This window comes from Kryptolebias marmoratus, linkage group LG2 (genome assembly GCF_001649575.2).
Source record: "Kryptolebias marmoratus isolate JLee-2015 linkage group LG2, ASM164957v2, whole genome shotgun sequence".
NCBI classification, from domain to species: domain Eukaryota; kingdom Metazoa; phylum Chordata; class Actinopteri; order Cyprinodontiformes; family Rivulidae; genus Kryptolebias; species Kryptolebias marmoratus.
The window spans coordinates 21,795,319-21,818,850 of record NC_051431.1 but is presented as its reverse complement, the minus strand read 5'-3'; the positions used below and the strand labels follow the sequence as shown (position 1 = coordinate 21,818,850).

The following is a 23,532-nucleotide window of genomic DNA, read 5'->3' as shown; positions in this document are numbered from 1 at the left end:
GGAATTTATACTGTGGATAGGCTGGGACACACTCCTACGCTCTTTTAGCTCCTACACCACAACTTAAAATATAAAGGCATGAGATCCCTGCAAGATGCATGAAGAAAGAAATTTGCTAATAAAAAGAAATAAACATCTGTCAATCAAAACACGATAACACAGTAGTTAGAGCTGAAAAAGTGGACTTGCAAACTGCTTGGGGAATTTAAAATGTAAACGGTTAAAAAAGGCCTTTCAAAATAAAATAATTTGAAGCAGGGGAAAAAAAAACAACTATAAATCACTGACACTACAGTGGGAGGGGAATACAAGTGAATGTAACAAAGGACAGTATTATGAGGAGAAGGTGACATTCCCTGAGAGCAAGAAGGGGGAGGAGGGGTGTCGGAGAGAAAGCTCAAGTTTAAAATAAAGTAAGATGCAGCGGCAGCAGCTGTGCACTGCAGCATGTTTAAAAATATACAAAATATACTTCCATCCATTTTCTCCACCTGCTTGTTCCTGTTCAGGGTCACACGGAGCTGGAGTCCAGCTCCTGTGGTCACTGGGCAAAAGGAGGGGTACACCCCAGACAGGTCGGCAGCTCGTCACAGCGCCACACAACTACTAATAACCTTTCACGCTCACACTCACATCTGGGGACGATTTAGAGCAGTCAGTTAACTGACCCTGCATCTTTCTGGGCTGTGGGAGGAAACCAGAGTGTGACGGAGGAGCCCTGTCACTCCGTCAAACGTTAATCAGCGCGACTCTGTCACACTGCAGTTCCTGCCTCAGACACACACAGAAAGCGCTCCATGTTTGAAACACACACACACACACACATTTGCTACAGTTTCTTTTTCCCTTCATTATCTTAGCAGAACAACCAAAGATGCACACTTGGGGTTCTGCACCTAGCACTCACCACTGGTATGACGGCCGTAGAGCAGAGGTCAGTGGAACGTTTTCCTTTTTTATAACTAAAATGTTTTATGGTCATGTGACTTTGTCTTAAGTGATTGTGTTTTATAATTATTATTTTGGATATGTAGATTTTGTCGCTTTTGTAGGAATAAAGAAATCTTACAGCTAGTGGGAGGAGCTGTGGCTTTAAACAACGCTGCAGAGTCATAATGTGAAATGGTTACAGAGAAGGTAACAGCTGTGGTAGTGCCTGATAAAGCTTGTAAGAAAGTCACATGTTTTACCCTATTCTTTCTCTCACCCAAAAAAAAAAAAAAAAAGACTAAATAAATACTCTCACCCTATGAAATGTTTCCATTAAATTTGCCTGAGAACGTATCTACATCCATACGTTGTTTTTTAAAAGAGGAGGAAACCCACACATGCAACTCCAACTCCACCCAGAAAGGATCCAGCTGGTGGGCAAACCAGGACTCTCTAACTGTGAGGCAACAGGGATCACTGTACCACCATGCAGCTCTAACACAAAATAGATTAGATTTCAAATATCACACAATTTCAACCTATTTAACTTGCTTATTTCAGAATAGAAACGCACAGTTTATACAAAGGAAAAGAGCGAGAAACAGAGAATCTTTTCAGCGCCAGCTCTGAAATGAGTTTGATAAATTTGTTCCGCCTTTTCTAATAAAGGCGGTACCGACACACTAAACTGAGGAAAACTATGAAATTTTGTCTCAAAATTCAGCTGATGGTAATTTTAAATTGGGATCAGGCATTTATTAAGCTTATGGTGTGGCTGTAGTTCGAGCCTGTTGGAATATTTTCATTTAAACTCCTGTATGGGGAAGTTTACGTACAGTAGGAAACATTGGATGAGCCATCTCTATTATGCAACGTTATAATCTATGGAGGGCCGAGTGGTCTCTGCTCAGATTAAGGTTGAGGTCAGATTAAACTCACGAATTAGGGAGTCGACAAGACAACGTGTATGGCCACAGTCAAAACAATATGCCTGGCGGGGCAGTGGCCTTAATTTGACCTGACAAACACACAGGAGCAGGCAGATTGATCGTGCACTCACCAGTTGAACTCGTTGTAGTCGTTATGTGCCTCCCACCAGAAGTAGAACCACACGAGCAGGAGACAGAAGGTGAAGAGGAGGATGAGGGACCACAGCAGCTCCCACTTCGATCGCACACATAAAACACAAAAAGAAAAGAAATTATTGCTTTAACTGGATTAAAACAAAATATCATAGCTTAAGTTCACTGAATGATACTGAAACCATTTGAATTACTCACTGCTAATGACTAACAGAGTTTAAGTTCATGAACTGTGCGACTTCCTCTTTACAAAGTTTATCCAAAGACTGAGTTTTCAGTTCACTTTTCAAAAACTTTCTTATATTGAGAAAATGCAGCCAGCCTGATAACCGAAGTATTCCCTTATACGCTCTGCTCATTATCGACGAATGACTTCATAACTTCACGTGCAAACGGACTAATTGCTGTCCTCATCTCTCATATACCTTGTACCAAAGCAAATACTTAACGGACCACAGACATGTACAGACAGAGATCCACCCCGAGGCCAGACGAGGGAGGATACGTTCATGCAGGCAAGCCCATTTCCATCTTTCTCAGTGCATTTTAAAAAGCATGTTACGTGAATCATACTGGAATCTTTTATGAATTCTGGAAAAAAAAAAAAAAAAAAGGCCTGTCATTCAACGTACTGGGAAATCAGCCAAACTATTTTATTATGCAAGTATCGAATCACATGTTTATGAGCACAATGTGGACTGCAGTGTCGAGATAAGGTCACTTGGTTAAGCAAACTAAGCATATGAGGTTGAATACACCGCAGCTGAGTGCCAAGGATCAGATCTTTGTTACCTCAAACAGCTGAAGTAACACCCACATAATCCAGACCGCCTTGTCGTTCTGAAGTCTCTGTGTGTTTTAAATATTGGATGTGAAAATTCTAAATGCTGACTCAAAACCTTGCCTTGCTTTTATTTAGATCAGAACAGTTTTTAGAGGTTGTGTTTGGATCTGTAGCTCATTTGAAAAAAAAAAAAAAAAAAAAAAAAGACTTTCCTGAGTTTCACCAAGTCATGGTGGAATATTACATAACCTAAATTGTTCTTTTATAGTAGGGGTAGGGATCTTTAGGGACCTCACAGCTAGGCTACAGAGGGCTGTGATGCGATGATAAAATGATTATAGATGCATTTCGATTATTATGACACATCCCCTTCACTTCCTCCCCATATCCTTCTTGGTAAATTAAAAGCAAAGTATTCGTATGCTTCCAATTTATTTACTTCCAGTCGTGTATTTCGCTCAGCTCTCTTGCGTATGTGATTGTTGTGTGCCAAACAAATTATCCGGGCTTGACACTTCAACATATCCGCGTTTCCCCTTTTTGTTCCTCAATCTTACATTATGATAAAACATTAACAAAACTAATTTTAGACATTTCAAAACAATTCAGAATCCCCCATAACCAGGACACAATGCATCAAAAATAACAATAATCGTACAAATAATGCAATTAAGTAAAAAGTTAAATTAGTATTTGATTAATTTTCTTTTTTTTGGTCAAACAATACTAAAATGTAGGAAGGTCTTACAGCATTTTGGGAGAACATGAAAATTTTTAATCGAGTAAGAATTAAAATGAAATTAAAAACAGGAATACTACTTTCTCCATTCTAAGATACCGTGCTGCTCTTCTCTCTGTCAAACGCTAGCCTCACATTTAAAAGTCCCTGCTTGCATGCAAATATGCTCAGTCTGCTGTTAGAAATTTACATTTCCACTCAGATGGGTAAATGTAGAAATGTTCTGTACATTCAAGCTGCTGTGAACCTGCACACAATGTTTTATAGGCTTGAAAGTAAGCTTTTAAAAAAGGTGTACTGTACAATATCTGAGGATGAAAACAAGAAATTCCACTATTCGGTCTATGCTCTTGATTAAAGATGGTACTACAGTTCTGGAGACTTTCCACATATCTTTGGCCGCACATGCCTGTTTTTATAAAAATAATAAAAACACTAGAAAGGCACAGTTAAAAAAAAAAAAAAAAAATGTAATTGCACACCAATTTATTAACAGTAAAAAGGTTTCTCTGAGACAAAAAGCAGAGGAGATCAATTTGTGTTACAAACGGGTTGCCAAGGTCCCTGTGGAGGCAGAACTGTGTGTGTGTGTGTGTGACACGACCGCCGATGAGAAAGCACCAACAGCAGTTCCCATGGTCTTTAATGACCACCTGAAAACACCTGGCTGAGCCGACCTTGTTTCTAAAGGAGGACATTGTTCTGTCCCAGTCTCTCCAAATCCCCTCCTCTCTTTCCCTCTTGATAACAACAGAAGATACCTGGCTGTGAAAATTCAGTCAGTAATGTGACTCATTAACACGGCCTTTACAGTTACACCACTATAATACTGACTGTAATATCAACTCTGGATAAAGAAATTGCTGCTTTTTTAATATCATCTATTTGGCCAGGTTGAATCAACATCTTAGAGAAAATCTAATCTTATCAATTCAACACACCATCCTTGCTTTATCTCTTTGGTCTTGAAGATTTATTTATTTGGATGTGATCTTTAGATCATCGCTGGCAGAATTTCAGTCAATCTCTATATTAGATCAAACAAAATGCTTCGTTAAATGTTTAACCTCTTTTCTCGCTCAGCACTAAAACATAACTTGTCCCGTCCTGATGACATTACATTAATGTTCTGCATGACTGGACAAAATATTTCAGGCACAAAAACATACTAGAACAAAACCAGCAGAAGACAACCAGCAACTGATTTAAATTATGTTAGTTTTCCTAATGACATTTTTCACAACAAGCACTATGAACTGCGTAGCCTAAACAGCTGCAAAACTGCTTTAATTTAAAATTTACTAAACAAATTCACTTAAACTAAATTTGAATGAAGCAAACTTCACAATCAATAAATGGGACAATCAAACAGGTCACAGCAAATATCAATGCAACCTCTATTAAACCTGATACATTCAGAGATCTTTCATTCATTTTCTCACTAAACTCTGCAAACAGCAGTCATGAATGCCATCGACTGATAATATTAGCCTAAGATATTTAATTGTAGCTCTCTTTTTAATGGTAAGCAAATACAAGTGGGCACAGAGAGTAGGAAGAGATGTTTTACACAGTTTTTTTACTTCTTGATAAAATTTTGGAGGGACGTTAATAAAACGCTAACATTTCTTAAATACAAGATTATTGCGATAAAGTCTCTTTGGAGTCCTTCATTGGATGTCTACGCGACTATTCTCGCCACGACCTGCTGGAACGTGGCTGGATTGGAAAACCTCTTTCAGTATGTAGGCCATCCTGACGCAGATATGCTCTTAGTATACCCAAATAGGATTGTCCATGCTTTTTCTAACTTCCCAGAGACCTCGCCCTCACCATGCTTATACATGACAAGCATGTTCCAACAGTGATCTACAACATACGCCCACAATTGCGCCACGCTCCAGGGCCCGCGCTGGCACGGCCCAATCAGACAGGGGTCAAAGCTGAGGCTTGAGGCAAGAACTGCTTTAAAGTCTTGACAGTCAAGCCATGCTGGAGCGCTCAGGCCCTCGTCACGGATACACTCCCACCACTTTCCCCCATGCTCCGCCCAGGACCCAAACACGCTGCCACCGCAACAAAACGTGCAAATATAAAGATATTCTTAACTCTAAATGAAGCCAACAGTCTCCATTCTGACAACAGCACACAAAGCAAACAGAGCTCAGTTTTCATTGGATATGTACTCACTTTCTTTGTCAGCCATTATCGCTGTTAGTGCTCCACCTTGGAGAGAAATCATCATAAAACTAAAAGTTGAATTGGCTGAGGTTATTAGAACAACACTTTACAAATGACCAGCCAGGAATGTAACGCGCTGTTGCACTCATAATAATTCCTTCTTTTCATATGACTTTCATGCACCCTGGTTTTCATTGTCAGCTTATTTATCTTTGTTACAGTCGTAATGACTAACTTTACTATCTGCTCTGTCTGATAGTAAACACAAATCGCTGGAGTTTTTATCTTTAGGTAGGGGAAAAATAAAATCATCAATATATAAAAAACTGGACAAAGTTGGTAGCTATTTCGCATGTCTGTTAAAACTCACAGAAAATGTTACATTGTTAAATTTTACGCAGAGCAATTTACAAACAACAACAACAACAAAAATGTTCATGAAATTGTAAAAAAATGTGAAGTTACAGGGGACGGGCACATCTGAAGGGTGAGTTTTAGGATTAATTGTGAAAGTTTGAGAAAAACCTACAGATAAATAGCGAGATACCGTTCTAGAGGGATGGGGATCACCAGCGATTCGCCCTGCCAAATGATGCGTAACTTCACAAAAATGAACAAATGATAAGAGCAATATTAAGTTCACCAGATTTGGAATCAGGAATGTCTCCTGGGGAGTGCCTGACTAGCTTTGTTTTTTGTTTCAGAGGCAGCGTATGACAATGAAAACAGTAAATTAAGTGAGGCTGTTGTGAACCTGTGAACCACAGCAGCAGGACAAAAGGAGGAGGATTTTAATAAACCCCTATATGAGTTTGCCTTCCCTCTGTGATTTTATCCAGAACTTTTCCATTTGTCTTTAGTGGCTCGGTCCAACACAGTGCATTACATCTGAAGCAAGCAATAATGCATTTATTAAAGATGCTTATTGAATTGTTCCCATGCATCTGCAGCGATACTCTTATGAAGTTGGGAGTTTAGGAATCACTTAAATGTCAGCTCCAAGATCACCATTTCGCTCCATTTTAAGAAAAATCTGCCAGCATTAAACATTTGACCTTTATTACTTTTTTGAGCAAGATTAAGCTCCGTGATGAAGCACTCACACGAGTTCATTTGTTTTAGTAAACATGTCAGTGAAGGATAACATTTTCTTGAACCAGCCCTTTAATCACTCCCCCTGCAATATCAATTACATCACAAAACTTCCTTCAGTTCTTCACAATAAGAGTCTCAAACGTAACCAGTGACCTCAATTTACTCTCAAACCGAAGCTTTATTAAAAACACTTACATTATTGTTATTATTCTCCAGTGAAACTAATATTGCAGCTTAAACCAGAAGTAATATTGAAAAGTTATTTGCAGGTTATGTGCAGCTCTGGATGAGGATTATGGATCAATCTCTCTGAAGCACTAATACTTATTGTGGTTATCAGCTCAAAGATAAATGATTTCTATTTGTACTTTTGAATGGGTTTTAAAAAAAAAGGGACTCGTTCATCTTAAAAAGGCATCTCTATTATAAGTCTTTGTATCAATGCTTGTTTGGTTTTAGATCTCAACCTCAAAATAATCCTATTTTCGCCTTGATTTACCCCCCAACGTTTTGACTTTTTTCATTAAATTGTATTCTGACTTGAGTCCCAACATAGATGTAAATCTGGACATTCCATCTTCATCTTAAAACTGGGGAGAAACATTATTTTCCTCTTTTTCTTTACTCCAAGTGATACCAATACTTCCTCATAGGTTCTGGGAAATCACTTCCAATATGCACTTATTTCTGCCTCTCTTTGAAAGCAGCACACAAAGGAACTACTACTATTGTACTATAATACTGTAGTTTAAATGTCTCACCAGTAAAACAACTCTTAGTGTTTCTGATGGTTGTATGATTAACCTGTTTAATACAGTAACTCTGGAAACTACAAACAATTTTCTGTTTAGCTTTGTTTTCTTATTAATTAACCACTCATGTAGAGTACATTTTATTATACTGTGTATTGTTTCAGTCTCTGATGGCAAGAATTATGATGTCTAATAGTAACAGAGAGAGAATCCATTTTAAAAGCCAAATTATTGTTGTTAATTGTAGATATTCTCCGTGGTTCATTACAGAGTAGACTTTAAAACAAAAAGCAATTAAGGGCTGGAGTTAATTAGGTGAAGCAGTGAGCTGACTACATAACATGCCAGCGCTGTGGGATGTCCTTGAATTTTATGAAGCTGCCAGGGATACTTCATGTAAACCACAACCTCATTGCCTCTCTGTCTCCATCCTTATTGGACTCACCCCCTCGGTCATTTGTCACATTCCTGAGCATATCCAGATAAATCCCGGGCACACAAGCTGCGTTGCACTGCTTTAAAAGTCAACCAGAGCTACGAACGCAATGGAACAGGTTGCAAACAGAAATTGTCATCCTGCAAATTAGTAAATTAAGACAAAACCACTAATACTAAACGTCACAACATTTTTTTAAAGGGTTTAAGCATACCCTCTAAAGAATAAGTCAATTCAGGTGTATTTCTGCTAACTTCTTTTGTCAAAGTTCATTTTCTTATAAACTGGTGTTACATGTTTTGGCAGTAAATCAGAGTTTATTCAGGCTGTCAAGAGATACAAGTCAGCAGCCAAGACTGCTGGCTCATCTCACACTGGCTCTGACTTTTATTAACATCATTAAATCTGATCTTCACTCTGCTAAAATGACCTAAAAGAACAAATGTCTGCTTTTCACTCTTACAGATCAACAGCATGACTCCTAAACTGATTAAAGGTGTGACTCCAGCAATCGCAGGATGTTCCAGTCGGTCAGAAGGTGCACAAACTTCTTGTCATTAAACCACCATTAAAAACAGATCACATTAATACCTATAAGCACTTAGATGTTTGGATACAAGTGTGTTTTATTAGCAACAACTTTAAATAGATCCTTGTGATTATACAAAATAAATAGTCTGCTATAAAAAACAGTAAATGACTCAGATTCACAAGATAACAGCTACAGTCACATGTTGACATGTTTTTACTGTCAAATCTAAGAAACAAATGTCTCACATGTTGCAGACTGCTAGCATTGTGACTTCATACTCAGAGCAACTGGAAGCATTTTTACAGGAAATTGAGGGAGGCTATGATAAATTGCAGAGTTGTAGATCTCAAGTTATTACTGATTTTCCAGTGGGAGTGAAATTGAAGAAATTTAAAGAGAGAATGCACTGAAATCCCTGATCCCGAGAAACCCCAGGCAACAACAAAGAGCAGGCATCTCAAGAACAAAAATGATTAGGATTTCTCACTTGCTGGTTTAGTCTTGTGCCATTTGTGTTGTTGCTGCACAAAGTCAACAAGAAGCAGTTGAGTCACCATCTTGAGAGCAACCAAGTAAGTTCCCGCTGACTCAAACATTTCACACACCGGTGTAAACGAAGACCACGGGATCAGTGTCAAATGAAGGCAGGAGCAACTTTGCTTCTATTTTTAAAGCCTTTGTGTGACTGAACAGTAAAGAAAGGCTAAATGGAAATTCTCTTAATTATTACTGAGAGGCCAGATCAGCTTGCAATTCATGACGTGAGCCCGTCTTCCCTATACAGCACCTCGAACACAGAGAGAAGCAGCTTCAACGAGACGGACAGTTGGTCAATCTGACGGACTCACTTCAATGGACAAAGAAAAAAAAAAAGCAGATACAGTATGATCCACTTATAGATTATAAATGAGTCCACCAGCTGTTTGAACATGAGAATCTTGGTTCTCTCGCTTCTGGGATTCATTCAGGTTCAGTTACATGTACCTGAATCCGCTCCACGATTGGACACAGTTTGATTACTGGGATGGTTAAAGATGCTGCTTATTGGCCAAGATACAGTCTGAGTAGAGAGACAGGTCTCTGCTATGAGCCGACAGTCAAATAAACATCGTAGAAAAGAAAAATCCTTAATGTTTTAAACAAAATTAGTCTGAATCTTCTGGTAATGAAAAAACAAGAAAAGTTACTGATTCTTCATAATTAATGACAAAGTTAAAACGGGTCTAAACACGCTTTAAATCCTTTAAAAATACAGAATGTATTGATTTATGAGGAAAAAAAATCTGAATCGTTCAGCACATGCTTTGTGCCAGTAATTATGGCCCTGTGATTTCTAAAATGACGAAAATGAAGCAAGATTGCGGAACTGGACGCTGAAAGTGAAGTTTATTGTAAAATGCAGAATGTTGCATAATCTGGAGTTTTCTTAAACTATGCATTTTATAACAACAACAACAACAACGAGAGGCCGTCTGCAGCCTCCGTTGTGTGTCTGTCACTGATGTGAGGAGGGAGAGAGGCTGGGGAACAAGTTACAGAGAGCTGAGGTAGAAAGGTCCGCCCACACAGCCAGAAATGACTCAATTTTATACCAAATGCAAAGTTTATAGCAAAACAACGTCTACTGTACGATATGGGAAAGTAACTGAGGGAGTTTTGTTGGTACATGATTCATTGGGGCCGCAAGGAAATGTGACAAGATGGAGTAAGACTCACTTCAGCAAACTCTGCTGCATGAAAACCCATCAGGAGAAACAAGACGAGGGTTTATTAAAAGACTTTGAAACTTTATGAGTGGATTAAGCCATTCTGCTGAAAAGAAAAATGCTAATAAAAGCTATATTGAAATATATAAATATATATATCATAGATTATGATAAATCTATAGATTTTAGGCTTCACATTTTATTATGAAAAGCTGGATAAAAAAGTGAAAAGTTTGCATGTTCTCCCTGTGCACCTCCCACAGACTAAAAACATGCATGTTAGGTTAATTGATGACTCTAAAATTGTCCCTAGGTGTGAGTGACAGTGTGAATGGTTGTTTGTCTCGTTAGTCTCCATGTGGCCCTGTGATGGACTTGCGACCTGTCCAGGGTGTTCCCCGCCTCTCGCACAGTGACTGCTGGGGATAGGCACCAGCTCCACATGACCCGGAATGGAGAAGCAGGTAAAGAAAATGGATGGATGGATGAGATTCATATTTTATATATATATATATATATAAAGCTTGGTTGTAGTCTTAGCAGGTTAACTCCATGTTGAAGCAGCATAAAGAACTTCCATTGAAGAGCTGTCAACAAAACAGGTGCAGTACAGCCTACTGATGATCATTATGAACAACTATAGAATTATGCTCATTTTACATAACATTTAAAAAAATAACCATGACATATAGTGTGAAGTTTAGGTTTATACTTTGAGCAATTTGCCATTCCTACTTTAGACAATCATCCCAATGATGAGCCTCAACCAGACTGATTCATTACTTTAGTTTTTACATCACGTCTTTGAGAATAACAGTTTAAAAAGTGTCAATGGTGGCTATAGAAAAGAACCGAACAGTACGGAGACTCCAAAAACCAAAACCGTGAATTGTTCCACCCCTAAAACTAACTAAGAAATAAGAGTTAAACCAACTGAGTGGTTGGTTGATTAATTAGTATGACTTCTTTACAACATCAGCAACATCTGTGCGTACTAAGCCATTTAAAAAGCAGACATAACTTGGATAAAATATTGTTTTTACACTTGACCTCACATTTGTGTTATTGTGCTTTTAATGAGGAAAATTAAAAAAAAAAAAAAAAACATGCTTAAGGAGAGGATTTTGAGGGTGCTTCAAACATTCTCAGCCCTGTGCCATTCCTACTTTAGACCATCATCCAACCTACTATAACAACTGGCCCAAATGTCTCCAAAACACATTATACTTGTTTTCTTCTTCTTTTTCACTACATGGTAGATTGTTAAATTTATGGGGGGAAAATTACACATCTTTATTATGATTAAATCCTTGTTTATCAGTTGCCATAATTTCTCAAGATCAGCATCAGTCATTAACATACCACTGACCCATATTAAAATTTTGTTTTGGTTCATGTAAACAAACAAAAGAAGGTAAGGAGAAAATAAAGATGTGTTATGGAATCAACTGAAAGGAGACTGACTGCAGCCTGCACCACCACACGTACCGACTGACTGTAATCTCCTGTCCAACAACAGCGGATCCAAACAGAGGAAGAGCGCAGTGAACAAAGAATGCTGACCAGGCATTATTCTATCAGCTGGCATGAAAGGGAAAACACTCCCAGGAGGAAACAGATCTACATGGGGTCAGGAGGAAAAAACAATCTATAGATTTTAGGCTTCACATTTTACTATGAAAAGCTGGATAAAAAAGTGAAAAACTTGTGTAGGTCCATTACAGGACACACACTTTTCTTCGTGGAAATGTGCGTGTGCCAAATAACTATAGTCCGTCTCTTAGGTTTCTGCTGCTCTACACCATAGTATGTGGGTATAAATAAATCATCCAGCCCCAGCGTCTGAGTGCGCACATGGGTGTGTGTGCTGCGTGTCTGAGTTTGTTGCAACAACATAACCTGTGTGTCCTTCCTAAATAGCAGAGAAAAAAAAAAAAAAAAAAGAGAAAAGGGCAGGACAAATGGATCATCATGCGCAGGTTGTAATACTTATCCTGGCATGTGGCCGGTACCTCGAAATAGAACTGCAGAAAAATATCAGAGACAATGATTCAGGACTATAGTAGATATTTATAAAAATAACTCAGATTTGAGATGCAAGTTAGTAGATCCTTTATCTATAATGATTACAGGCAGTCATTAACGTAACCCCTTTACATACAGTGCCTTTCTGCGAGCAACAAAAAAGACCATGATTTTAGCTCTAGACACACACACAGTGTTTATAAACAGTGCAAACTAAATTAAAAGGTGAAGGATGTAGGATATGATGGTATCTGCAAGCAATAACGCACTATAAAAAGGTTCAAGGTTATGAAAGGGTTGAAATCCCAGCAAGGACATATTTGATTGAGACTGAATGCAGCTGCTGAAATACAAACAGAGACCTACTCAAGAGAGTTTTGAATCCAGCATTATATATGAGAGACTGCAACTAATGTTTTAGAAAGTTGGCTTATATTTCATAAATCTCAACTCCCCATACAGTGTTGTCACTTCTAGCTGTGAAAAACTTCATTAATGGTGCAATTGTAGCTTTTGACCTAACTTTGGTATTAAAAATCGAAGTTGTAGAAGGTAAATGTACACATCTATATCGAGATCTAGATCAAGAGAGAGGAAAAAGGTACAAATTTATAATTATGATAATTATGCGTTTTATTTGTTAGCGCCTTTCAAGACACCCAAGGACACTTCACAACATTAAAAACACAAAATTAAATAATACAAAATGGCTATAAGACACTAAGACCAAAAGAAAATAACTAAGAAATTGAAGTGAAAAGGCCAACTTGAACAGATGAGTTTTGAGTTGTGATTTGAAGGTCAGAAGACGGTCGGGTCAATATTACGTGGAGCGTTCCAGAGTTGGGGAGCAGAGTGAGAAAAGGCTCTGTTTCTCATGGTGCTGAGGCGGACAAGAGGCACATTGAGGTGGATGGAAGAGGAAGAAGGAAGGGAGCGTGACGTGCAGGAGATCGGACAGGTAAGGACGTGCGAGGTTGTGGATGGCTTTAAACGTGTACAACAAGGATTTTAAATTCTGAATGCCACTGGAAGCCAGTGAAGTTGTTGTAAAACTGGGGTGATGTGATGAAATGAGGGGGTTTTGGTAATGATGCGGGCAGCTAAATTTTGAACCATTTGAAGCTTACGGAGTGATTTGTGAGGCAGACCTAAGAGGAGGGAGTTGCAGTAATCAGTGTGAGAAATGAACAGACTATGGGACCAGGATAGAAGCAGAGTGATATAATGAATGATATAATCCCTGTCATTCACAAAACAGCTGTGCAGTTCTTATAGAAAATAAAATTGCACTCCTGACAAAACAAGATATTCAGGTCTCATTTGTCGCAAACATGATGTGAGCTCATGTATATATGTAACGTACAGATGGCTCCAAATAATCCTGGTAAGATAATCACAGAAAAACACACTTTACCTCCTTCCTGCTGTACTCCAAGTGTTCTTACTTAGCCAAACATAAAACCAACAGAAAGATTTTCTTAAACAAAAGAAAACTCACATGTGAAAGCATATGTGTAAATCTGATGGATATAAAAAGCTATTTTTTTGTTGTTATTATCCTTTCTCTTTAGAACAATCTTCCAACATATGTTTGGCTACTCAGCCCAGAACTTATACCTGTAGTTGTTTCTGCCACTTTAATTATAAGGTGACATTGACCAACAACATTGACATTGACTGCATATTTGGCTTGTTTGTTCTGCTGTTTTTCCCAATCACTTTATGTGACAATTAAGAATCTAAACACCTTTAGTGACTGAACAGAACATTTTCTTTCCACGAGCTAAACCATGAGAACCCACTTCACATTCTGTGATGCGTTTTTAAACCTACTTCAGTGATACACGTTCTATAAGTGGGGTGACAACCCAGAAAAAAAATAATAAAGAAAAAGAAAAAAAAAGGAGGAGCTTCAACGCATCCTCACCTTGGTGGTGTCATCATGGGAACGCTGATAGCGTTTCCATCGGCAACCGTAGATCCCGGTGATACATGACAAACACAGCTGGCGCTCATAGACCTGGAGGGGTTGGTGTTTCACCATGCTCCTTCAGTCAGTCCTGCTTTCAAAGCCACGGCTAACATCCCACTGGTTACAAATTATCCTGCAGGAGAAACAGAAAAAAATATATTATGGTAAAGCAAACAAATCTCCAAACTGCAGAGACCACAAAAAAGAGACTGCTGGTAGTTTGCCTGGTTGTTTGATAAAAAAACAAAACAAAAACACCCATAAAAACCACAACATGCTGTCTTGATAAGCACCATGCCAGTGACACGAAGGCCAGCGTTAAATTAAGACCTTGTTTCAGAAATCCTGTTTCCAATGACAACTGAGAGTGAAAGGAGCTTTTGTTGATGGGCTCAAGAAAAGAAGAAAAAAAACAAAATTGAAAAAGGACGTTGGAGAAGCAATCATCTACTGAATATCAAATTAAACATACACAGAGCACGAACAGCTCACCCAGTTAGCGCGTGTCCAGCCCCAAACGTAGCATGAAGGTCCCACTTATCCCTTTTATGTCAGATCACAAAAGGCCATTTAAAGACAAAGAAAATGCAACAGTGGTATTTAAATAGGCTTCAGCTTACAGTGGGAAAATCAAGGGCTGCAGCTTTGTACAACTCTAATAACCAAAAAAAAAAAAAAAAAAAAAAAACCCTTACACTTAAAACAACAAGCAGAACAGCAGCAATCCTGTTCTGCTGTGAAAGCAAACATTTTTAATCAAGGACGTCCTGTTCTCTGTGCTGCCTTTTCAAAAGTTGCTCTTTTCTAAAAAGGGTGTGGTGCCTCTGCATCAATAAACACTTTATCTGAAAAAATCTTCAGCTGGAATTGATCCGCATCAAAGAGACATTCAGCCCTTCCCAGCTGCGCACGATCCCCTCTGCGTGCAAGAGCAGCGGCACATCGGGCGCATTTAGGAGAAGAGGTCTCGGCATGCCTTTGTAGGGCTGCCGAACGCTGGGTGAAGCGAAATAGCAGGCTGTGCGAATAATCAGCGTTATAACTCTGTTGATCCTCCTGATCTGCTGCAGAGTCAGCTCAGAGACTCCACAATAAGCTATAACAGTAATTACAGCAGTGCTGACTGTTATCACAACTTTACCTCACGTCCCATAAACATGATGGAGCACATTGTACTGCAGGTGCAAAACACACATCGGCTGAAGGCAGGCTTTATGTTGCATCTTGGCGATTTTAAAAATAAGGCTAAGGAAGCATTTCAGCTTTTATGTTTTCCCAGTCTGCAGTCGGAAATCTACAAGTGGCCTGTATGAGAGTTAATTTTTTGTGTGTTTGTGCGTGTGTGTGTGTACACTTCCTCTGCTATAATCAGGCTGTCTCGGGTTCGGAAAACTGTTAATTAGCATCTGCCGCAGTGGCCATGCTTCCTGTTATTATCAAAACTGCTGTGAGGAGGGTGGGCCCGGCCGGAGTATAAAAAAGGCATCCGCCCGAGCCCAGCAAGACCACAAAGATCTCCACTTCCAAACAGCACAGCTCCAAGGGTTAAGGCGAGGAGAGATAACGGTAGTATTTCTCACGTACAAGTTTTTTGCAAAGAAAAAAAAAACAAAACCCAAAACAACGTTCTTGTTAAAATGGCACCTGGAAGTGAGCAAAAGTATTTCAGGCATAAACGGGGCTCTCTATCCTGAGAGGTGATGTGTTGGAAAAGGTTTCCTTCACACACACACACACACACACACACACACACACAAAAAAAAAAAAAAAAAAAAAAAAAAAAGCCGCGGCTGTATCCTCCTGCATCCACCAGTGGTCACAGACAACAGGGTGTGTGCAGAAATTCCATCGTGGTGTTATGTTGTCTCATCAAAGTAGTTTTTTTTTTTTTTTTTACAATGAAACTTGTTTAAGAGTTTCCATGCGTGCTAGTCTTACAGTCACTTTTTTTTCTTCAAAGTGACACAAATCACATCACCTTTACTTCAGCGTCAAACAGTCCTTTAATCGCACCTGTTTGACGTCAAGTAATTTTTTTTTATAATTAAGCACCGAGCCACTGAGGCTAAAAGATTTGTCACCTTGAAACTGGAGGGTCGTGAGTTCTCTACTTCTTAATTAATATGCTCCATTCCTCCTCCGAACAGAGCGAAGGGATTAATCACTGCAAATTAATCCCTTTATCAGCACGATGTCTGACGAGAAACTCATCAGCGAAATAAAACCCAGTGGATTTAGTTTTTGAATAAAACTTCACTGACTTAACAAGTTAAATGACAACATGAAGTACAATGTTCTGCACGGAAAGATTTTATATTCCTCTATGCCAAAAGGAAAGGAGGCACCTCTGACCTCAGTAGGCTCAGAAATGTGACCATCAGCAGTGTGGGGAATCAGTGCCTCACAGGGTTTTTAAATAATTTGATTAAAGTGACTACTCAGTCATAAGCTGCCCCTTTCTTGACACACCAGATTTGATAATAAATACAGGGAGTGTTAACCTGCACATTCAGGCCCTGTCCTGTCATGCCCATCTCCCACACAATGTCATTCATTTCATCCGTGCCTGGGAGATTACTTCAGGAGAAGTCAACACGCGGCTAAAATATTCCACCGCATTAGAAGCAATGCTCCCCTCAAACGTGTCAAAGTGTTTGAAGCGAAAGCAGCAGATAAGGGATGCATAAACCCCCTTTAAAAAAGCTTTTGTCATCTTTTTTTTTCCCTTTTTTTTCTGCTGCCTCATTTCCTTCGAATCAAAAGCAGAGTGAGAGAAAACCTGTACATGCAGGAGGAAATGCTTCAGCAGTTTCCAAACGTCAAACCGGTTCTGACCAGAGAGCTAAAGGAAAACTGAAATGCAAAAAAAAAAAAAAAGAAATTTCCAAAGGCCAACCCAATAATGGGGAATGTATCCTTTTTTAGAGATGCTGTAATAAAGAAATACCACCATTAAGACAGTAACATGATGATTGCAGTGCACAGAGCGTGCTTTAGAGTCCGTTTCAAACAGACCTATTCACAATTCAGACTCTGTAACAGGAGCACACGCATATCCACCTTCTGGTGTGTTTGATGTCAACAAATCAGTGTTGTTGCTTGTCACCAAGTAAAACTCACTGCATCCTGCGTGACCAACCAGCAGCACAACATGAAAGTAGAGGAAAAACTTATCACAGTTCTTACTCAAAAGGACATTCCAGCTGTGGATTTAAAAGAAAGAAAGAAGAGATTTACAATTGACTTTTTAAAATAGAGTTAACTGCACATACAGTGTTTATTGGATGTGTAAAATATAAAAACGTGTTTTTCAAGCGGTAATACAAACATGCAAATTAAGGGCTGTTCTTCCTACGACTTCATTTAATTACTCTTGCTGAAAGACAAAGACGGGTGAGTTTCCTGGGAAACCAAAAATCTCGAGACATGTTCTGACTGGCTAAGGGTTAACAACATGAAGTCTGTGTGTCTGTTTATAAACCCAATAAATCACCAAAAAAGGAAAATAAATAAATCAGGCAGAATGAAGGGGACCAAAGTCACATCTAATGTACTTCACAGAATAATGGCCAGCAAAACATAAAAGTAACCATTTCACTTTTGGTCTTTTTTTTTTTAATGTCTTTAACAATGCAGTTCTTTCACCATGTTAAATAATTAGGTTTGGTTAATCTTATTACATAAAAAAAAGAGAAAGTGATGTAGAAAACATTAAAGGAGACGTTCACAGCGCTAGGTGTGACAGGTCACTGTATAAGAGACCGAAGGTTTGCACAGTTTTGAGTTTAATTTGCAAACCTATAGAAGGGTCATGTAGGAACAACATCAGAGATGCACAGACGGCTCAGTTGTTGATAAGAATCTGCTTATTTTTTAGCAGATTGAATGCACCATGGCTGAGTGGCCAATCCATGCTAGCACAGGAAACTGAAAGTTTCTACTGAGTGAAGATAGTTTTACAATTAGCAATTTGTAAGCTCTGTAAAGTTGTTGTTTTTGTCAAGTCAGAGGTGTAAAAAGCTACAAAAAATAAGATTTTTTCTACTAAGATATGTCTGCTGCTGACTGTACTGCTTAGTAACATTTGGGCTGAAGTTTTTTTGAGCTGAATATATTTACTGTAAGATCTAAACTTAGTAAGCAGTGGACAATTAGAAAAAAAACAGATTAAGCAATTATTATATAATTATTGTAATTTGCCATTCATATGATTATAAAAAAAAACCAAACATGAAATAAAGTAACATCTGACAGTAAATCAGAGAGGTTATTCGTATCAACATTTGTCTGTACAGACCTTTTGGTGCACGCCTTTTGATTCGGCACGCATGTGTACGGAACGAATGCAGCGTCATTTTCGATCTGTCCACATTTAGAAGGTTTATGTGAGGAACTAAAGCGCAGAACTCTACATTCTGCCATGCAGCTTTTAAAATGGAGCATAAGAATAAATAAGCATGGAGAACAGAGGCAGAAGACCCCTCACTAACAATTCAGATCAGGTCAGATTCATAACAAACGTCGCAGCAGATATGAGTCCATAACATGATGTCAAAAACACCCGATTTAAAACTCACATTGAAAGCAACAGAACCACAGGCAGTATGTAATAATATACAAAATCTGTGAACAGAACCAAGTTACCAAGTTCCCTCTCGTCAGCATTTTAGCCAGCAAATTACATCCAAAGTTTTTGTTTTATAAACCTAACTGTATTTGTTATATACCTATTTGGACTTAAATGTATGCTATATACATTTGTTTGTTTCCCTTAATGTAACTATACTGAAAATGTACCAAACTGGGATTTTAGTGTGCAGTTACAACCCTCAAATCAAGGTCTTATTGTAGAGTGGGGCGAAGAACATAGTTTGTTCAATCTGGCACTTCCCTCCCCAAACTGATTGCTCATCAATCTGAACATATATGGGCCAACAATAATCCGAGAAAAAAAAAAAATTATTTAAATCGTAGTCCATCAGTTTCTTTAGATTACAACACTGACAGTAGGGAGAGGCAACAATGAGATTTATTTTCATTATTAGAGCAAAAATCATAGAAAACAAGGGAGGAGGAAATTCATCCACTCATTTAGATGCAAAAAAAGGAGGTAAGCGAGTCACGTAATGAGGAAATATTGCTTTCATTTTTGTTTGCTGGTAAAAGTACTCGGAGGAGACTGCGTCAGCTTATTGAATGAAGTCATTTTTATCATGAAAAACTATGAGCAAATTTAATAGAGTGAAATATATTTGATCGAATGCATTAAATATGACTTTTTAAATCTGCAGAGACAGAATTTAAGGTCAACAATAAAAGATTCATCATTGCTGACCTTTAGGCCTCCTTCGCACTAGATGACGGCGCCTGCTACGCTCTCCGCAACCCTTTAGACAGTGACTGGATCGCAGCACATTTAAAACCCCTCCTTCGGTGTGAAGGCAATCCTGTTGCTGCTACGCTCTTAGCACTCATCAGACACGTTTTTCTGGCCTTTTTCTGCATCTCCAGGACATCCCTGCTGCACCCTCATATCTGCCTTCCCTGGCACAGCCCTCTAGGATCGTGTCGAGATGAAGCTACGTACTAGAAAATCTGCGCAATGTTTTTGCAATACCAAGTTGTTTCTATAACCTTGCCACCATCACAAACGTGGCCGAACCGGCTTCAAAGCCTGGAAGACCAAGCAATGCTAGCAAACGTCATGGAAACAGTGCCACCACTCTCCAGCCAGTACCCCAATACGCTGCCGCCATGATGCCAACCCACCACAGCCTCGCCACAGAAGAGTTGTGCGTGCTCAAAACCATTGTGGACCTAAGCTTTGTCATGCATAATGGGGAAAACACTGCATTTTTTATGTCCCTGAACACCAAGCCAAGACCCTGTAACTATCAACGTTCTGGGAGATTTTTTTATTTATTTTTTTTAAAGTGGTTGAGGGGTCATCATGCAGTTTGAAGGCGGTCTTAGGGACCATTTTTGTTCTTGTAAATTGAGTGTTTCTTATTAGTCATCATCTGCACAGTGAATATCATACCAAACTGTCAGGGCACCAGCTACATATCTTCTGCCGCTGAAAGGCAAAAAGGGAGGAGGAAGTAGTTCCCATTATCGGAAAAAAACATTCTGACTGTGTTTGCCCCCGTCTCTTAGCAAAATATCTCATAAACTACTGGACAAATTTTTAGTGAAACTCTCAGAAAGTAATCATTGATTGCACGTCTACAACTGACTCACTTTTGGAATCAGCACAATTCAAAATCACAGGCACATCTAATCAACCTTAGCAAAACACAAAAACAGCTATAAGTCACTGAGATTTACAAATAGAAAAAAAAAATTGATGTGGTATTAGCTGAGTGTCAATCACAACACGTTTCACAATATTGCATATTGATGCACATAAAGTTATATTTAAAGGTTTGACCAAAATGGCTAAAACTCAGTTTTTTAACATGAAATGATTCTGCTTTAAAACTCTGGCATAAAAGATGGCAGGCAATACTGCATGTTTTCCTTCAAGGAATATTAAGCCTTTAATTTACCATCTAATGGGTAACAGAATAAAGATGGATGTGTTTCTGTTGTCTGCATTAATGCATTTTAGGATACGTGGTAAAGAATCCCTCAGACTTTGTTGGTGCAATGATAGAGTGAGCAACCTTTACAAGGAAACTCAACTGCAAGTTTGTAAAAATAAAACATTGAAACTTCCTGCTGTGTACTGGCAGCGCTAACCCCTCATCTGCCTCACCACCGTTTAGGCAGCTGATAGCATGTTGGTTTGACTAATTATCACCCATTCTTGACTGACAAAACACTGACTGCCGTTTGTTTAACGTACATCTGTATGCATTCTTATCGAGTTCAGTACAGGATGTTAATTAGGGATGTCTATATCTGGTGGTAAAATAAAAGGAGAGCTCCCAGCATTTATTGTTAGCAGCCAGTAAAAAAAAAAAAAACAGTTGGGCTTGGCAGACTGACTAGGATCAAAAGCACCAACAAAAACTTCCAAGAATCCAGAATCCATTAATTGGTGCCTGATTTTCTGGTTAAGAGAAAACATTTGAGGGGTTTTCTTTTTGATTTAACAGGGGACTGATTTTACATAACTTATTAAATTAACTTCATTAAAAAACAGTTTTTTTCCCCCGTCAAATGTCCAAAACAGGCAATTTTTTGCTTATGTGTGACATGCTGAATGTTGCATAAAAAAAAAATCAAAAATCATTAAGAAAAAATTAATTAAAAAAATACTTCTTTGGATTTTTTTTTTTAATGGTTGTTCATACAGTCTTCTGTTCGATCTGACTAGTTTCAAACTAAAGAAGTGAAAGTGTACACAAGGATGCTTGTGCAGGCTGTAAAGTTATCAACTGGCGAAGGTACCTTCATGCACCTTCTAAATCCCACATTGACACCTGAAGGAGCATAACTACAAACTGTCACTGCAAAAGGTATTTCTCAGAGTTGGTAGCAAGGAAGTGAGCATAAATGAAAGTTTTCCTTGGTGAATCCCAACTCCACTTTGGATGCCAAAGTTTAAAGCATAAGTGTTGCAGTTTGTTACCTCAGAGTAACGTGTTGGGGTTGGCTCTGAACTACTACACAACCAAATTTGAGATTGATAATTATGAGTAAAGTTATAGTAATTTGATGTTTGCTGAGGTTGATTATCTGTGGCTGCATTTATTAGTTCTTTTCAAACATAAACAAACAATATTTTAGATGTCATTTTGTGAGGTGTTGTAAATGCTGAGAAATCTTTTTTTTGTTGTTGTTTTTTTACATGTATGAAAATAAAACATTTCATTAGATGTCTGTGCTAAATGAAAAGTCGGGGGGGATGATACAAATGCTCCAAATCATTCCTTTACTGGACATGAATGCCTTACGATTCCTGTGGCAACCTCTTTGATACCAATTTGAAATTCCACTTCCATAAATGTCAATGTTATGGCAGAGTTAACAAAAAAAACAGGGGGATCACTGAAATCGCTGGGCTTTACTCTCAAAAAAGGTCCAAGAATGTCTTTATTAAATTTCATGGCACTTCTGCAGTCAGTAAAAAGAAAATGGACCTCTAACATTAATGGCTTTGGACTCTGTTAAAACAATGACAGACTTACCCTAATATTTAAACACTGCTGTATTAATGACTAATGCTTTAATTGGACATTCTTAGATTTTTTTTTAAACCATTAGTTTATTTTAGTTTAGCACATCTTAGTTTGTATCTTCCTCAGTTTGGCTTTAGTAGGACTTGTGTTCCTAGCTCAGTTTTTCATCTGTTTGTTATTTTTTAGCTTTAATTTCATTTAGATTATCTTAGCTCATGTGTTATATAAGTTTAGTTTAGTGTGTTATATCGTTGTGTCTTCACGATGACTCTGTATTTTTGTGTTGCTGAAAAGTGCTTTAGAAATAAATTTGACTTGACTTAAACAGCGACAGAGAGCCATGAAGCATGTGCGATAACTGCAGGTCAGGTGAGCTTGAAGGAAAAAAAAAAAAAATCTGCACGGATTAAGTTTCTCACAACATGTAAACTGGCATAAAATTTCATAAAGGTGAGCCAACCAATCAGTGGATAGAAGCAGTTCAAAATATCACGTGGGTAGTCTGTGTTAAGGAACTTTTTCTGACGTCTTAGTTGTAGGTGGTTAAAAATACTAAAGTAGTACTATCAAAAATCTGAATTGTGTCAAACAAAACAGCTCTAACTACAATTTGAACGCTATGATTTCTTTAACAGTTGTAAAGTCTCACTTTCATCTGGATTTGATGGTCCGTCTAACGGTTTATTCAGGCTTTAATAATAAAAGAGAGCTTAGCTTCGAGCTTTGCTCACCTGGCACTGCAGCTATTTCCATTTCACAGCAGTCTGAGCGTATAATTGTTAACGCTTCAAAGGGGAGGTCCACGCATGTGGTAATAAAAGAGAAAGATCTAAGCAGGTATTTTTGGAAACCTTCTCAATAATTGACTCTTGATAAAGTTAATAGTCCGTGTTTGAAGCACATGAAGGCTACGGCTGTTGAAACCATTTTACAGAAAGGTTTTCATCTATTGTTCCATTTTTTTTTTTTTTTTTTTACCCTCACAATAGTTGAGCCAATAGTTATTCCTACTCAACCACTGTAACTTTTGCATAATCCGACAAAAATAAAAAAGGTTAAATTTTTACATACTTGTATGTAAAAATACTCGACAACTGTAGATTTAACATTTTCAGATCAACATCGTGTCAGTCAGCGAGACAAACAGTGCTTATAATACAGACTACCTA

At 38.3% G+C, this 23,532-nt stretch overlaps 1 protein-coding gene across 4 annotated transcripts in view; it reads right to left on the bottom strand.

Moving 5' to 3' along the window:
* Positions 1-23,532, bottom strand: part of gdpd5b (glycerophosphodiester phosphodiesterase domain containing 5b) — a 47,483-nt gene that overhangs the window by 18,736 nt on the left and 5,215 nt on the right. For all 4 annotated transcript variants that reach the window (XR_005234238.1, XR_005234240.1, XR_005234239.1 and 1 more), the window contains exons 2-3: positions 14,193-14,370; positions 1,991-2,094 (exon numbers count right to left, since the gene is read on the bottom strand). Coding sequence is in view for 1 of the 4 variants with exons in the window: in XM_017420130.3 (XP_017275619.1) it covers positions 1,991-2,094; positions 14,193-14,309 (221 nt within the window). In the remaining 3 variants the exon portion in view is untranslated. The remainder of the gene's footprint in view (positions 1-1,990; positions 2,095-14,192; positions 14,371-23,532) is intronic.